The 17,091-nt window shown below is 59.5% G+C and overlaps 1 protein-coding gene across 3 annotated transcripts; it reads left to right on the top strand.

Moving 5' to 3' along the window:
• Positions 1 to 725: 725 nt before the first annotated feature.
• FOXA3 (forkhead box A3) lies at positions 726 to 10,900 on the top strand. Of its 3 annotated transcripts, none has more exons than XM_051989346.1 (2): positions 726 to 937; positions 9,476 to 10,900. In XM_051989346.1, exons 1-2 carry the CDS (start codon positions 860 to 862, stop codon positions 10,499 to 10,501), a joined length of 1,104 nt encoding a protein of 367 aa, XP_051845306.1. In that variant the 5' UTR covers positions 726 to 859; the 3' UTR covers positions 10,502 to 10,900. The 3 variants fall into 3 exon arrangements, with proteins under 3 accessions (XP_051845306.1, XP_051845308.1, XP_051845307.1); XM_051989348.1 differs by lacking the exon at positions 726 to 937 and adding an exon at positions 948 to 1,016; XM_051989347.1 differs by lacking the exon at positions 726 to 937 and adding an exon at positions 4,895 to 5,177.
• The last annotated feature ends 6,191 nt before the right edge of the window (positions 10,901 to 17,091 follow it).

The following is a 17,091-nucleotide window of genomic DNA, read 5'->3' as shown; positions in this document are numbered from 1 at the left end:
GGAGACTGAGTCCATGGAGATCCGATGTAAAAGTGACTGGGATTCAAGCGTCGTCTCTGAGCTCCCATCCCTGTTTCTGAGTGTTCGCCTCCTAGATCCTCTTTATTTTTCTTCTTGGATCCCTGAGTTTGCGTGCGTGCTTCCCGTTTCTGGGGCCTGCCAGACTGCTGGCTCTGTACAACGACATGTTTCCGACCTGCATTTCTGGGACACTCCCCGCCCAAGACGAGAGTGCACAAGGGAACCCCCTGGTCCCCGTGTGAGTGACGGAAAGCTGGTGATGCTGACTGTTGGTGTGACCTTGGGCAAGCTTTCCGGGCCTCAGTTTCCCCATCCATAAAATGGGGATGGGAGAGAGGGTCCCTCTTCTCAGACTCATTACAATTCCCCTAATCTTGAGCAGTTTGGTGACTCCTATCCTTTCCACCCGACCCATCCTCGCGCGGCCACCAGAGGGCTCCTGCTGGGTGCCGGGACTCCTGGGCTAATTTCCCTGCTGGATCCTTTCCTCACCGCTCCCGGGTGGGAAACCCGGACACCTGGGTCCGCCCGCACCGGCCCGCAGAGGGCGCGCCAAGCCCTGCAGCATCTCCCCCTCATCCCCACCCCCCCGGGGGGGGGGTGATAGAAGTGGGGAGGGAGGGAGCCCGGGCCGGGCCCCGCCGGGGGCGGAGGCTACCTGGCTATAAAGCCAGGAGAGCGCGCGGGCCGGCGCCGGCCAGGCAGGCAGAGCAGCGCACCGTGGCGCGCACGCCCACCGCCTCTGCGCTTGGAGATCCCTAGCGCAGACCAAGACCCCCGGCGGCCCTGAGGTCTCGGGGTGCGGGGGGTGGGCTTGCCCAGAGCCGCCCCCCGGGGGATGCTGGGCGCCGCCCCCTCCGTGAAGATGGAAGCGCACGAACTGAGCGAGTGGAGCTATTTTCCAGAGGCTTCAGAGGTGGGAGCCCGAGCCGTGGGGAGGCGGGGACCGGAGCCAGGGCAGGGACTAGAATCCGAGCAGACCGGCCAGCTCCCGGGTAGGGAGAGCGTGAGGGAAGAATGAGCATTTATTAAGTCCCTACTGTGTTCCAGACCCAGCGCTAAGTACTTTCCAACCGTTGGCTCTCGGACAGCCGGTCTTGGGGATTTCGGGGGCGAAGTGGGCGCGGGGACCTGGGGAGCGGGGGAATGGGGCTGAGGGAGTGAGACCCGCAACAGGGAGACTCCAGGCTTCGGGGGCTCAGATCAGGACTGGCTGCCCTCCCCCGAGGAGGCTGCTGGGAGGCGAGGGAGAAAGGCAGTGGGGAGCGGGTCCTGTGCCTTCCATGCCGAAGGGCACTCAGCGATCCGAGGCTCGGGGGCCGCCCTCCCTCCTCCAACGCTGCCGGTCCTGAAGAACATCCTACTTGGAGGAGGAAGAAGGGGCAGCCCCGGTGAGAGAGGAGGCGTCCCGGTCTCCCCCTGCCCCGATTCTGGCCTGCTTCTTCCCCAAGTCTAACCCTTATCCTGCCTGCTGCAAGCCAGCGGAGCAACAACCAGTTTCGCGCTTGCAAAGGGCCGGTGGGTGGCGTGTTATCGGGGAGCTTAACTGGAGTACTGAAGGCTGGGGAAGGAGAATGGGGGGGGGGCAGACAAGGGACTCTAATATGCTTCTCCCGCCGCCGCTGGCGGCTGAACCCAGACTCTGGAGACCTTAGATTGGGGGGTGAGATGTGAGGGACAAGCGGGAGGCGGCTCTGGGCTTTCTGGCCGCCCCAGAGGCTGGGCCCCGGCTTCATCTCGAGGACCTACCTGAGGGGCACAAGGCGCTCGGGAACCCGAGGTTCCAAGCTCGAGGCTTTCCTATGGAAGGGACCGACTGGGAGCCGGGGCAGGAAGGTTGCTGGGAAGGGAGAGCTGGGATTAGAGACTTCGGGAGCAAGGACTGATCTCGAAACTTGCCGAAAGGAGGATGTTTGTTCGGAGACTAGGAGGGGGATTCACATGCCCAGGGTCCCACTTTGGGAGAGTGCGGGAGGGAAGAGGGCCAGAAGTCAGGATGCCGGGGTCTCCCTTCCCCAGGGAAGAGGGAGGCCAAGGTTGTGTGTGTGTGTGTGTGTGTGTGTGTGTGTGTGTGTTGTGGGGGGTGTGATGTTGGAAAAGCTGAGCCAAGCCCCAATCGTCAAGCTGGGATGGAGGGGGGGGAGCAGGAGGGTGGTTCCCAATGAAAGCCGGCTGTGTTATTGATTTTTTTTTTCTGGGCGGCCCCTGTGGCTGGAGGGGGGGGGCGGGTGCCCAGCCTGAAGGAGGGGGACTCCCTGCTGGCCTTTGGTGGGAATATCCCAACCTCTGTCCCTGTAGTCTGGCTCTCCTTTCCCAGGAGTCCTAGGTACGGGACCCCCTCCCGCTGACTCCCTAAGACTCAGAGTTGGGACGTGGCTGGGAACTTCTCAGTTCTCCCCTCTCCAACTCATGAATATGAGGGAGACAAATTCCCTGATCCTTCTTCCCCATCTGCCAGCCGTGGGGGAGGGGAACTGGGAACGGGCCGCTGGGGCCTCTGTCCCTGGAGCGCAGGGTGTTGAGGAGACTGGGTCTCCCTCCCTTCCCCTGGGAGTCAAAGTTAGCAAACGGGAGCAAGAAGCTGGGACAGGAAGCTTCCCCTTTCCCTTCCCCTTCCCCTTCTGAGAGCCTTAAAGCTTCAGGAAATAAGCAAGGTGATTTTGGGAGGGGGTTACTCAGATCGGGGGGATTTTTAGAGCTAGGTAGTTTCTGAGGATATATGGTTTGGGGTAGTTAGTCATTTATATAGGATCCTGGGGATACTTCATGGGGCAACAAAATTGGGCTAGACAGTTCAGGGGATGGGTGCCACATGGAAGGTGTTGTTCAGGGCAGTGAGTCCAAAGAAATACTGTTGGGGGAGGCAGAGTTTGGGTACTTTCTGAATCTAAAGCCCACGTCTCCAAGGCAATGATTTGCAAAGTATGGTCCAGGGACTCCCGAGGGTCTTCAAAAGTCTTTCAGGAAGTCTGGGTCCGAAATGTTAAAACTTTTTATAATAATACTAAGATCTCTTAATTTCTAATATGGTAAATATTGAGAGAGAGAGAAAGAGAGAGAGAGAGAGAGAGAGAGAGAGAGAGAGAGAGAGAGAGAGAGAGAGAGAGAGGCAAGCAGGCAGACACACAGACAGAGACAGAGAGACAGAGACAGAAAGAGAGAGAGACAGAGAGAGAGAGAGAGAGACAGGTAAGCAGGCAGACACAGAGACAGAGAGAGACAGAGACAGAGACAGAGACAGAAAGAGAGAGACAGAGACAGAGAGAGAGACAGAGAGAGAGAGAGAGAGAGAGAAGAGAGAGAGAGAGAGAGAGAGAGAGAGTCAGGCAAGCAGGCAGACACACAGAGACAGAGAGAGACAGAGACAGAAAGAGAGAGAGAGACAGAGACAGAGAGAGACAGAGATAGAGACAGAGAGAGAGACAGACAGACGGAGAGGCAGAGACAGAGAGAGACAGAGAGACAGAGACAGAAAGAGAAGAGAAGAGGAGAGAGAGAGAGAGAGAGAGAGAGAGAGAGAGAGAGAGAGAGAGAGAGGAGAGAGAGAGAGAGAGAGAGAATCCACATTAACAAAAGCTCTTTTGGAAGACATCCTCACTTTTTGAGAGTGTAAAGAAGCCTGGAAGTCCAGAAATCTGAGAAGCCCTATTCCAAGGGATTTGTTCCCTTTTTGAGGGAGGGTTAATATTCTTAGGAGGGTAGAATTTAAGGGAGACGGAATTTTGAGGGAGCTTTAGCTCGGGGAAACAAAAGATGCTGCGGAGAGATAGAATTTTGGGAAACATTATCATGGGCTTGTTCCCCGATATCCTAGGGATGTTACCTAGGAGGATATAGTCTGGAGGGATATGGAGGTGAGGGGAGACCGCTGGAGAGACATGTTAAGGAAGGATATAACGACTTGGACATATTCTTGGTAGCTTGGAGGAGGACGCAGGTGACGAGGAGGAGAGAGCTCTCTGTATCTCAGGGGTTCCCTTGTTGGGGAGCACAGAGTCCGGAGAGCCGGTGCTCTGCAGGGGAGTACACATGCTTTGATGGGTGATCTCCACAGGTCCTTCCAGCACCGAATATCCTAAGGTAGATGAATTTGTGTGGAGGAAGAGTCACTCTTGGGGGGGTAGAGTTGATGGGAGACAGGTCCCTTTTTTTTTTTTTTTTTTTTGGAGGGACCGCAGTAGGAGGAGAGATGAAGAGGAGAGAATGCCACTGGGAGATTGTTTAGGGGAGCAGAGTTTGGGCAGTGGGGTGGTATTTTGGGGGGCACTTTGGGAATTTAGGGAACTGAAAGAACTCCCGGGAGAGACAGTTTGATGGTGACCGACATGGAAGGATGCTGTTTGAGAAATCCCCACTTTGGGGTTGGGGAGAAAATCCCAATACTATCCAAGGGGGCACAAGGTTGGGAAGATGGTTTGGGGGACAGAACTAGAGGTAGCACTGCCATGAAGACAGTTTAAAGCGAGCTTTGTTGGAGGGGTCCTGTATTGAGAAGGAATTATTGGCGACATTATCAGGGAAGATAATTTTTTGGGAAAGAGCAGGGATAATTTTGGGTAGAGCTTTGCGGAGATAATTTGGAAGATAGCAAGTATTCAGAGAGCATAGAATGTCCCAGGGTGGGGGAGGGGTAGAGCACAGAAGCCTCGATTTGAAAGGGGCCTCGAAGGCCGCCAGTCCGGCCTGAGCCTTGTTATCCAGGGAGGACGCGGTTTGTGACGTCAAGCCTGGGCTCCCCTTTGGGGGGACCCCAGAAGACCCGACCCGGTGGCTGGGCGTGGGACGGGTCCGGCTCTCGTCCGCCTGCACTCGGCTGGGCTGGGCTCTGGACGCCAGGCCGAGGGAAGGCAGGCCACACCTGGGCTCCGGCAATGTGGCTCGGAGGGGGTGGGGAGCGGGTCGCTTATCTGGCCCCTTATCGACCCAGGGACCCGCCCGAGCTGGACAAACACCCCTCCACCCCCACTGCCTGCCCGGCACCTGGGCCTCCCATTCTTAGAACAGAGCAGATCAGAGCTGGGAGGTACCTCTGAACAGAAAACAGAATGTCACACCAGGGACGGAGCCTAGAACATGGAATGGCGGATCTGAACGGGACTCTGGAACTGAGAATGGGAAGGCCCCTCTAGAATCATAGGATCACGGATTTTAAAGCTGTAAGGGACCTTTCATCAATCCTCATGTTTCTTCCCCTCATTTAACAGACGTGTAAACTGAGGCTCTGAGAGAGGTTAGGTGCTTCACGCAGGGTCACACAGCTTTTAAACATCTTCCCCGTTCCCCTAGCATTCTACTCCTTCACGCCATGCTGAGAATAAAGAATGCCAGCCAGGAGAGCTAGAACCAAACCAGGTCAGCTACAATAGTCCTTGGGACATAGAACGTCAAACCCTTGGGACACAGAACGGCAGCGCAGAAAGGGACCTCAGACCCTAGAACATCAGGAAGCATTTCTAGACAGACCCTTTAGTCCCATCTACCTGCCCATCTCCCAGATGGGGAAATAGGTGGAGAGAGGGAAGCTCTTGCCTCTAGCCCAGCCTCCTGAATCCCTCCCAGAGCTCTTTGCACCACACCAAATGGGAAGAGAGTGCCAGGGAGACTCCCGACTCACCCCAGCTCCAAAGACCCTGCATTGGCCAGAAATTGGGGTGGGGGAAGCAGATCCTTGAGGAGGGTCTTTGTGTTTCATCATTAGTGCGCTTTGCATGGGGGGGGGGCTGTACGGGGTCTTAGCGGGGAGCGACCCAACCGTGTCCGAGCGCCATTGTCAACAAGGCTCAGCTATCGGCTTGGGGTGGTCAGTGGGAGCCATCCAAGGGGCAGGAGCACCAGTCCCGGTCTCATAAGACGAGGTTGTGATCTGGTAGAACCGAAGAGTTTGGAAGGGCCTGTTTAGGGCAGCTTAGGGAAGAAGGGCTCATCCAAGGTCACAAAGCAGGCAGGGGCCGAGCCAACACTCAGACTCTTTTGACAAGGGAGGGAGTCCTCTGACAATGGAAGGGACGAGATCCTGAGCTGGAAGGGATCTCAGAGATGTCCCCAGTCATTTGACAGAGGGAAAAAAGGAGTGATTTGCTAGAGTGATATAACAGAAACAGAGACCATTAATTAGCATGGACCATCTGCATAGACCAGAAGGTCTTAACTTGAGGATCTCACAGATCAAAACCCTGCAGGATTTAATGGCTAGATTTCGGGGGATCTGTGCACTTGCAGGGTTAAATAAAAATACATCTTTATTTTACCTCATCTCTAATTAAAATTTAGCATTTCCTTTAATTATTTAAAAGCACGATTCCCATAAGGGACCCACGGTTTTCACCCGCCAGCCAGAGGTCTATGCAGAGGTGTGTTGGTAAATGTTTTACCATCAGCTTCCCCACCCACAAAAAAATTTGCAGGACACGCTTTGAAGCTTAATCTTCATTATCATTTTTTCCCATCACTTGCTTAAGTCTAAACCATTGTCAAAAGAATAAACCAACTCCTGATTTGCAGCATTTTGTGATCCTGGAGCCCGAGTGTTCACCCTGAAAATCTGACCATGGGCTACTGTGGGCCGGTTCGAGCTGGCCCCAGCATGCTTTGGGGTCCATGACACAAGGACCCCGATCTAGACCAGACTTTTTATTTTACAACGTTTCAGTCTAATCAACCATGATTAAGTTCCGAGTCTGTGCCAGGCGCTGGTTGCTGGGGAAACAAGGACAGAAACAAAACAGTCCCTGCTCTCAGGGAAGTTACATTCTCCCGGGGAGGAATAGACACAAGGTTGCAGATATGAAGTCTATTATACCAGGCCGTGCTAGTAGGTCTGAAGGACACGAACATCCAGGAGGACCGAGCCAGTCCACTTCAGCCACAAATAAGGACCAGTTTGCTGGGAATACAAGCATGAAAAATTCAAAACCGGCCCCTGTCCTCAAGGAGCTTCCCAGAACGGGTCTCCCGGAGGGGGCAGGACTCACACAGCGAGAAAAGCATTCTGGGCACGGGGGCCAGCCTGTGCGGGACGTGGAACGCCACTTATTGGGCCCAGCTCCCTAGGAACAGAACAGAGAGTGTGTGGAGGGGACTGTGAGGAAATTAGATGGGAAAGGGAAGTGGGAGCCAGGTGGGAGAAGGCTTTGATCCCGGAGGCAGTAGGAGCGACCGAAGATGTGTGAGGAGGGGAGTGGTGGTTGGGAGTCACAGGTAACGCCAAGGCTGCAAAACGAGTGCACTGAAAATGTACTCCAGATAGGAATAAGATGGGGAAACTGAGGCCAGGGGAGAGGGAGTGACTTGTTCAGGATTGCATCCCTAAATGCTCTGACCGGGATGCTGTTGTCATGACAGCACAGCCCATCTCTTCTTGGATGATTCTGCAGTCGTGTCCACAAGCAGGTCAGGTCCCCTCCAGGTTGGCACACTTACGGGCAGAGAAGAGAGCAGTGATCGCCCTCAGTGGGCAGAGAGGGAGGAAGAGGGGTTCTGACTGGACTTTGTATCTATCCTGTCCCGTCTTGCTGGATAACCCCCTGGCCCTGCCCTAATCCCTTCTCAGAGCTTCAGTTCCCTTTTCTAACAAATTTAAAAATGGGGGTCTTCATCTAGATGACCCCTCTAGCTCTAAACCCACTATTAGGATTCTTCCCTCTCTGGGACTCAGTTTCCTCTTCTGAAAAATGTTCTTCAAGGCTCATAGACTATATGAGTCAGTCGCTCAAGACGTCTCTGTTACCCCAGGTGGGTTATGGGATCAGTGGGTTCAGGCCCCTTCTTCCTTCTCTGGCCCCGGCTCTTAGGGAGAGGAACAGGAAGAAGTTCCGGCCTATGAGGAGGGTGGGTCCCCCTTCTCCAGCCCCTCCCCCAGGGCCCCACCCTGGGAGAAAGATCCGGCTCAGACCCGGACACCAGGGGTTCATCTCTCAGCCCTGGGGCGTGAGAAAGCCCAGAGGATTAGGGGAGCGGTGGTTCAAGGTTAGATGGGGCCGGACGGCTGTTCTGCCTCACCTGGAATGGGGTGGAGACCGGCTGAGCCCTCGAGCTGCCTTAATGGGGAAGAGATGGGGGGGGGGTTACCCGTCCTCCCGCCCCAGGCGTGCCCCGAGCCATCCCAAAGCCTCGAGTTCTGCGGCTCCCCGGGTCTGCACCGCCTGGGGATGATGTCTTCTCCCTCCTGAGTACTGGGTCGGAGCCTTCCCAGCCGCGCCCAGTCGGGGGTCCCGGGCCCTCCCAGTCTTCCTAGGGAAAGGGGGCAGGGCAGGAGGAGGGCACCAGACAGCGGGTAACGGGCAGAAGGAGAGAGAGAGAGAGAGAGAGAGAGAGAGAGAGAGAGAGAGAGAGAGAGAGAGAGAGAGAGAGAGAGAGAGAGAGAGACGCAGAAAGGCAGTGAGAGAAAAGGGGAAGGGGGAGAGACAGAGACACACAGAGACAGAGAAAATGGGAAGGGGGAGAGAGAGAGAAAATGGGAAGGGGGAGAGAGACAGAGACAGAGACAAAGGCAATAAGAGAAAATGGGAGGTGGGAGAGACAGAGAGACACAGAGACAGAAAATGGGAGTGGGGAGAGAGACAGACACACAGAGACAGACAAGGAAAGGCAGTGAGAAAAATGGGAGGGGGGAGAGACAGAGACAGAGACAGACACAAAGGCAGTGAGAGAAAATCTGAGGAAGGGAAAAAAGGAAGGAGGAAGGAAGAGAAAGACAGACACAGAAGGGCAGTGAGAGAAAATGAGAAAGGAAGGGAGGGAGGGAAAGAAGGAGGGAGGGGAGAGAGAGAGACAGGGCCAGAGACAGAGAGAAAGGGACAGAGAAAATGGGAGGGGGGAGAGAGACAGAGACAAAGGCAGTGAGAGAAAATGAGGGGGGAGAGAGACAGAAACAGAGACAGGGCCAGAGACAGACTGAGAGAATGAAAGAGAAGAGACACAGAAACAGATTCAGAGACGGGAGAGAGAATCCCAGATGCAAACTGAGACAGAATGAGAGACAGAAAGACACAGAGACAGATTCAGAGACCCAGAGTGAGAGACATGCACGTGCAGGCTGAGACAGAGCGTGAGACGGAGCAAGAGAGACAGAAAGAGAGGGAATGAGACAGAGATGATGAGATGGAGAAAGAGATAGGGAGAGACAGACAGAGAGAGAGGAGAGAGATGGAGGGAAGGGAGGAGCAGGAGTGGACCAAGCACAGAAACTGCAGACGGATGCAGGGAGGGGGACAAATGGAGTGACACAGGCTGGGAGAACGAGGCCAGAAAGAGAGGGAGGGGAGAGCTGCCGAGGGACGTGGCAAACACTCTTTCAGCTTCTGAAGTTCTGGGCAGAGATAGCAGATGAGAGACAGGAGAGAACGGGGAGAGACCCAAAGGGAGAGTGCCCGGTGTTTGCCTGATAGATGGCTGAGAGTCCTGAGCTTCACTCACTCTGGGCCCTTCTCTGCTTGTGTTCCCTGTTCCTCTGCAGGTCTACCCACCGGTGACCCCGATGAGCACGATGACCCCACTCAACTCCTACATGACCCTGAGCCCCCTGAGCCCCCCCTACCCCCCTCCCGGCCTCCCCGCCTCTCCCCTCCCCGCCGGCCCCCTGGCCCCCGCAGCCCCCCCGGCGCCTCTGGGACCTCCGTTCCCGGGTCTGGGACCCAGCGGGGGCAGCGGGGGGGCCCCGGGGTACGCCGGCCCGGGACCCGTGTTGGGTCGGCCGAAGGAGGCCCCGAAGGGCAGCTACCGCCGTCCTCTGGCCCACGCCAAGCCCCCCTACTCCTACATCTCCCTCATCACCATGGCCATCCAGCAGGCCCCCGGCAAGATGCTGACCCTGAATGAGATTTACCAGTGGATCATGGACTTGTTCCCGTACTACCGCGAGAACCAGCAGCGATGGCAGAACTCCATCCGCCACTCGCTCTCCTTCAACGATTGCTTCGTCAAGGTGGCCCGGTCCCCGGACAAGCCGGGCAAAGGCTCCTACTGGGCCCTGCACCCGGGCTCCGGCAACATGTTCGAGAACGGCTGCTACCTCCGGCGGCAGAAACGCTTCAAGCTGGAGGAGAAGGTCAAGAAAGCGGACGGCGGGGCCGGGGGGGCCGGGGGCCGGGGAGCCGCCCCCGCCGGGGCCGCCCCGGCCGCCTTGTCCTCCTCCCCGCCGCCCCCCGCCGGGCCCCCTCCTCTGGAGGCAGAGGCTCCGGGCGGGGGGGAGGGGGCGGCAGGGACCCTGAACTGCAGCTCGCCCCCGCCCTCCGGGGGGCCCTACTTCCCCGGCCTGGAGCTCCCCGGGGAGCTGAAGCTGGACGTCCCCTATAACTTCAACCACCCCTTCTCTATCAGCAACCTGATGTCGGAGCAGGCGGCGCCGACCCCACTGCCACAGGCGGCTCCCAAGCTGGACGTGGGCTTCCCCGGCTACGGGGCCGAGAGTGGGGGGGGGCTGGGGGAGGCCGGGGTCTACTACCAGGGCCTGTACACCCGCTCTCTGCTCAACGCGTCCTAGCCGGAGGGGAGCAGAGACGGGCGGGCCGGGACGCCTTCTGGCGGCTCTGAGGGGACGGGCTCGGCCCGTCTGCGGGTCTCGCTGCCCGCGGCCCGCGCCCTCTGGGGGGCATCCCGGGGGTCGGCGCGGTGGCCTTCGGCCTCCGTCCTTTCTGCCGCCATCTTAGCTGGGGTCTCGGTCCCCACCGGTCATCACATTGGCTGCCATTTTCCTTGTTACAATAGTCGAAGTCGGGATTGGCTGGAGGGTCAGTGGAGATTGAGGGGAGGGTCGGTTGCAGCTGCTCCCATTGAACCCTTGGGTGGGGGGGAGCGCAGTGAGGGGCCCGCGGCCAGGAAGGGGACGCCCCTCTTCAGTGGCTTCTGGACTTGGACATTAAAGCTTTTCTCTCCCCTCTCAGCCTGCATCCCAGCTGCCTCTTTTCTCCTGCGTCAGGATGGGGAGGAGCCCCGGGCTGCGGTGAGAGGGCAGACTCGTGGGGGCTTCTCAGCGGGGCTCGTCCCCCTCCGCCCTCCCCGAGCCCCGAATGTTTGCTGGGGAGCGGCGGGGACAGAAGGGGGCGGCTCCGGAAGGATGGGGCCGAAGGGACCCCGAGGGCCTAAGGCCGGCCCAGGGTCACACAATAAGCGATTTCTTTGAAACTTAAGCTCAGGCCCACGGACTCCGAGGCGCATTTGGAGGGGGGGGCCCAGGCTGCGGGTTGGGGGGGGAAGCCACTTCCTCTCCCTCCGAACCTCGGTTTCCCTCATCTGTGATATGGGTCCCTCCCGGCTGTGACTCCCAGGCTGAGGCTCCTTCCCCGACCCTCTCCCCAGACCTCCCTGACAGCGGTGGGGGCCCGGGAGCCCTCTGGGCAGGCTCCGAGCGCGGGCGCTGGGGAGGGGGTGGGGAAGGCAGGCACGGGCCTGACCTTTGCTCTCCTCCGGTGGCCCTGACCCCAGAACAGTTTGTTCACCAGAGCCGCCCCCGCCAGTCTGGCCCGGCAGAGAGCGCGGGGGAGGCGGCTCTTCGCCGCGGGACCCTCCCCCACCCCCACACACGTGGAGGGTCCCCGGCCGCGCTGGAGAAGGGCCCACGGGGGGGGGGCGTTGGGGGGGAGATGGAGGCCCTGGGATAGCGCCGGGCCGGATCTTCTTTTCCTCCCCTCCCCCCCGGGGCACCGGCCCGGTTCTGGGCTCAGCCCCAGGCTCGCTCCCCCGCCACAGTTAGGGATCTTTCCACCTGTTTGGAAAAGTATTTTGTGGAGTTCTTCCTCCTGCTCCTAAAGGGAAGAGGGTGAGAGGGAACAGCCCCGTTCTGCCCGTCTCTCCTCTGCCCCGCCTCCCCAGGGACTCCCGGTGTGTGGGGGCCTCTGCCCCTCCCCCTCCCAGGCCCTCCCGGTGTGTGGGGGCCTCTGCCCCTCCCCCTCCCAGGCCCTCCCGGTGTGTGGGGGCCTCTGCCCCTCCCCTTCCCAGGGACTCCCGGTGTGTGGGGGCCTCTGCCCCTCCCCCTCCCAGGGACTCCCGGTGTGTGGGGGCCTCTCCCCCTCCCCCTCCCAGGGACTCCCGGTGTGTGTGGGGGCCTCTGCCCCTCCCCCTCCCAGGGACTCCCGGTGTGTGAGGGCCTCTGCCTCCCTCCTGTGAGCTCCTGCCTCCCAGCCCTGCCTCCGTCCCTCCTGAGCCCTGGATCCTCGTTCCTCCCCCACCCCACCCCCTCCTTCCCGCCTCCCAGTCCGTGCCTGGCTCCCAGTCTGTCCCTGCGTCCTCCGGAGCCCGCCCGGGGAATTCCTCCGGCTTCCTGGAAAAAACAACTGGGAGCAGCAGCAGACAGGGGCTTAGTCTCTCCCTGGGCTCCCTCCCCCCTCCGCGGACCTCGGGGTCTCTCCCGGAGCGAGCGGGCCGGGGGCCAGGCGGGGCCGGGGCTGAGGCCGGAGGCTGCGGTTTAGCCGCTCCCCAGAGGCCCCCGGATCTGGCCCCCACCCCGGCCAACAGCCCAAATATTATTCCACGCGAGCAGCGAGGGAGCCGCCGCTGCAGCCTCCAGCTGAAAAGACTCTTTTTCATCCTCGTCCTCTGGGGGTGGGAGGGGGAGGGGGGAGGAAGGAGCCGAGGCTGGAAGTGGGGGCCCAACCCAGCCTGGCGCGGAGACCCCCCCCGCCCCCGGGGGGGGTCACTGGGGACTCCAAGCCCCCCCGGCCCTGCCGCGGGGGTCGCGGCCCCCAGGAGCGGAGCGGGGGTCTCCGGCCCGGGGGAGGCCGCTGGCCCGGGCTGGCCCGGCGTGCCATCCCCCACCCGCCCCAGGCCCACGCCCAGAGCGGAAAAGTACGCTGGCCTGGGACTCAGGGGGACACCGGGACACGCGGATGCATGGCCACACAGGCCCGGGACACTTCAGGTGTCCGCCCAGGCCGCCAGCCAAGGGGGCACAAGGCCCCGTGCCCGGGAGCCCTGGCTCCTGGAGGCGGGGGATCCCGTTGGAGAGCAGGCGGAGACCCTAGAACCCAGCCAGACCGAGCTGCACTGGGGAAACTGAGTCCCAGAGAAAGCAACGGACTGGGCTAAGGTCTCGCCTCACTGGCGGGGGCAGGGGCAGGTCTCTGGCCAGAGTCTACATTTTAGGTACAAAGGTGTGTCTCTGGCAGCGCCCCCCCATCTGTCCCGCTCCCTGCCCCAGCCCTTTCTCCCAAGGCTGCCCTCCATGGGTTCCTTGGAAGCCACCGGACCTCCTGGCTCCCTTTCCCCTAGCTCCCCTGAGCTGGCTCTCTGGGAAGGATCCGGGGGCTCGGACGGGGAGGCGCTCCCCCCGACTGTGCTTGGCCCCTGGGCCTCTGTCTCCGGCCTCCGCCCCCCATCTCCCCCGGGGATGGGGTCCCCAGGCCGTCCGCCTCCCCCAGACTCCCCTCCCCTCCCCACCCCTCCCGCAAGTTCTGGGCCGGGTATATATATCTGTGGCCGGCGGCGGCAGCCTGGGCAAACACTGGGGCCTTTGTATCCGCCTCTCCTCTTCTGCCCCATCCAGCCCGGCCTCTCCCTCCCTCCCTCTCCCTTCGGCCCTCCCTTCTTCCCTCCAGGCACAGAGACGTTCCTGTGGGGGCTGCCAGCTTCCTGCCCCCCCCTCCACCGGCCAGAGGTGTGAGCCCCGCAGTGCAAAGCCCCCACAACAGGCCCAGGCCCAGCCGCCGGCGCCCCCCGGCAGGACGGCCCGAGCCGCTGGCAGGGGCCGGGGCTGAGACTTTCCAAGCCTCATGGAATTTTTTTCTTTTTGAGGGAGGCAGGGGCCGGGGCAGGGCCCCCAGAATCCTCTGCCTGGCCCGGGCCCTTGACTTTCTGGCACCTCTCCCCGGGTCTGGCCATTTCTCTGCCTCTGTCTGTGTCTGTGGCCCAGGTACAGGGCTTCCCTTTGAGCGGGCAGCTGGCTCCTGGGGCCTGCGTTGTTCTCTCCCTATCGCGGCATCTCTGGCTCCCTCTGACTCACTCTCACTCATGCCTGTGTTCTATTCACTCGACAAACATGCAGTCACACCTACTTGGGCAGGTTGGCGGGCAGGGCAGGGGTCCTGGTCTGAGGGGCCGGGCAGGCTCAGCCTCTGCCCCAAAGAGATACTCTCTCTGTGTGTCTGCCTCTCCCTCTGTCTCTTTTTCTCTGCATCTGTCTCTCTCTCTCTGTGTTTTTCTGTCTCCCCCTTCCTAACTCTTTTTGTGTCTGATTGTCTGTGGGTATTTCTCTATTTCTCCTCCCCTCCTCCCTCTCTCTCTCTCTGTCTTTCTGTCTCTCTCTCCATCTGTGTCTCTGTCTTCCCTCTCTCTTTCTCCATATCTGTCTCTTTGTGTGTATGTCTTTCTGTCTCTCTCTCCCTCTCTCTCTGTCTCTCTCTCTGTCTTTCTGTCTCTCTCCCCCTCTCTGTTTCTATCTCTTTCTCTCTGTATCTCTCTCCCTCTGTCTCTTTTTCTCTGCATCTGTCTCTCTCTCTGTCTCTCTCTCTGTCTCTCTCTCTGTCTCTCTCTCTGTGTGTCTTTCTGTCTCTCTCTCTCTGTCTCTCTCTCTGTCTCTCTCTCTGTCTCTCTGTATCTCTCTCCCTCTCTCTCTCTCTGTCTCTCTCTCTGTGTTTTTCTGTCTTTCCCCCTCCCTCTCTGTGTCTCTGCCTGTCTTTTTATTTCTCTCCCCCTTTCTCTCTCTGTATCTCTCTCCCTCTCTCTCTGTCTCTCTGTATCTCTGTCTGCATCTGTTTTTCTGTCTTTCCCCCTCCCTCTCCGTGTCTCTGCCTCTGTCTCTCTCTCCATCTGTGTCTCTGTTCTCGGTCTCTGTCTCGGTCCCAGTGTGCATCTCTCTTTTATTGTGTCTCTTGGTTTCTGGGTTTCTTTGGGCTTCTGGAGCTGCCTCTCCTCGCCTCCTGGTCTCCCCCTGCCCAGGCTTGGTTAATGGGTAACAAGGCTGGGGGCTCTATCTGAGCGCACATCAGGTGTGTTCTCTGGAGGGGGAAGGGATAGTGACACCCCCCTGGCCTGGATGACAGCTGTTCTTAAAGGGGCAGGACAAGCTTGTCCTGGCCCAGGACTTCACCGCCCTTCTCCAACCTCAGAAGGCTTAGAAACCCAAATCTCCTTCCCGGTCTCCCCGCCAGCCTGCTCCCCCCCTTCCTTTATCCTTATCGGCTGGGCCTGTTTGTCCAGGGGGCGGGTTTCCCAGCCCTGCCCTGGCACCTGGGCTGCAGTGCCAGGGGCCCAGTCGCTCGGATGTCCCCAAGTTAAGGGCCCGGACGGCTCGGGACTAGGGATGGGAGCGGGAGCTGGCTGCCTGGGGATGGATTTGAGGGACCCGATGCATTCTGGGAACTAGAGGCCCAGGACCCCCTCCGCCTCTGGGATTTGAACCCCGAGTGCCTCAGGAACCTTTTTTTTAAGAGGGGAAAGATTGCAGGACAGAGAGGATGGCCGGGCTGCGGAGAACTGGAAGCCTGCAGACCAGGGGGGCTTGCGGGAGGAGCCCCTGGGGTGTCCCTGGCGGGGCTTGGAGTCCAGGGCGGCCGTGGTCAGGGGGCCACGCCGAGGACCACAGGAGGCTGGGAGGCAGGATTCCTAGGAGGGGCCACAGGGAAGTGAGAGCTACGGGAATGGAGAAAGGACACGGGTGGGGCGGAAAGGGGGGTTACCCCGAGCCCCTTCCCGCCTGTAATTTGATTCTGTTTCTCTGGGTTTTATTTTTCGGGCTCTGCGGCAATCGCTCTCTCCTCCCAATTGGGTGCCCAGGACCGCCGGGGTCCCATCTTTAACCCTTTGGCCCCGCCCCCCTCTCCCCCTCACCCCTCCGCCTGCCCGCCTCCGTGACGTCATAAGCAGGAAGTCCTGGTTAATTATTAGTTCCTTGGGGCAGGTGCGGGACAAGGCCGCGAAGATAAGAAGCCCAGGCTGGCAGCCCGGGCCGGCCCACCTCTGGGTGGCCCCCTCCCCCACTTCGGGAAGTACCCTTTTCTCTTTTATCTTCTCCCGCCTAAGGGCCCGAGAGCGGAGCCTCCCAGCGCGGTAGCCTGCGGCTTGTGGTCCTACTGACCTACTAGTTTACCTCGAGCTAATCCTGCTCCTCCCTGGCCTCAGTTTCCCCATGTGTGAAAGAAGGGGGGAGGGGCTACCTCGCTTATGCAGCCGTCTCCCCTCCCCCTTTCCGGGAATCCTGCGGACCAAGCCGGGCAGGGCTGCCCCCGAAGCTAGAGGGGCTCCTCTAAGGCAGGAGGCTCGTTAGCCGGGCCCGGGCCCGGGGCTCCGCCTTCCATCCAGGTCGGGGACTCGGGGGCAGGAAGCGTGGAGCCCGCGAGCCCGGAGGGCGGAGTGTGAGGGTCCCGGAGCAGCGGAGGCGGAGAAGATATTCCCAGAGATTGGGGGGTAGGAGCCTGAAGGGGTCCCATCGCTTTGGACCTCAGGGGTCCCTGTTACTCTCACCCCGGCGGGCGGGAGCCTCTGTGCCCGGGACCTGGAGGACTCCCGGCTTTCCGGGAGGCTGGAGTCCCGCGGGTGGCTCTCGGGCTCCATCTGGCGGCCTCAGGCGGAATTGCGGGGGACCGGCTGGGAGCAGCCCCGGATTCTCGAGAGGGGACGGGAAGGGAAGCGGTGGGGAAGGAAGGAACCTCAGGAGTTAGCATTTACATCATTTGGTTTAACCCTTTCGTGTGTGTGAGAGAGAGAGACAGACAGACAGCGACAGAGAGAGACAGAGATAGAGAGAGACAGAGACAGAGAGACAAAGAGACAGAGAGAGAAAGAGGAGAGAGACAGAGACAGAGAGACAACGAGACAGAGACAGAGAGACAAAGAGACAGAGAGAGACAGAGAGAAAGAGGAGAGAGAAAGGAGAGAGACAGAGACAGAGACAGAGAGAGGCAGAGACAGAGAGAAAGAGAAGACAGAGACAGAGACAGAGAGAGACAGAGACAGAGACAGAGAGAGACAGAGACAGAGAGAGAGAGAGAGAAACAGAGACAGAGAGAGACAGAGACAGAGAGAGACAGAGACAGAGAGAAAGAGGAGAGAGGGAGAAAGTGGGGGAGAGAAACAGAGAGAGAAACTGAGGTGCAATCACTAACATGTGCCAGGCACTGGGGCTGAAAGACATTTACAGAG

Source organism: Antechinus flavipes, chromosome 3 (genome assembly GCF_016432865.1).
Source record: "Antechinus flavipes isolate AdamAnt ecotype Samford, QLD, Australia chromosome 3, AdamAnt_v2, whole genome shotgun sequence".
Classification (NCBI taxonomy): Eukaryota; Metazoa; Chordata; class Mammalia; order Dasyuromorphia; family Dasyuridae; genus Antechinus; species Antechinus flavipes.
This window is presented reverse-complemented; position numbering and strand designations above follow the sequence as displayed.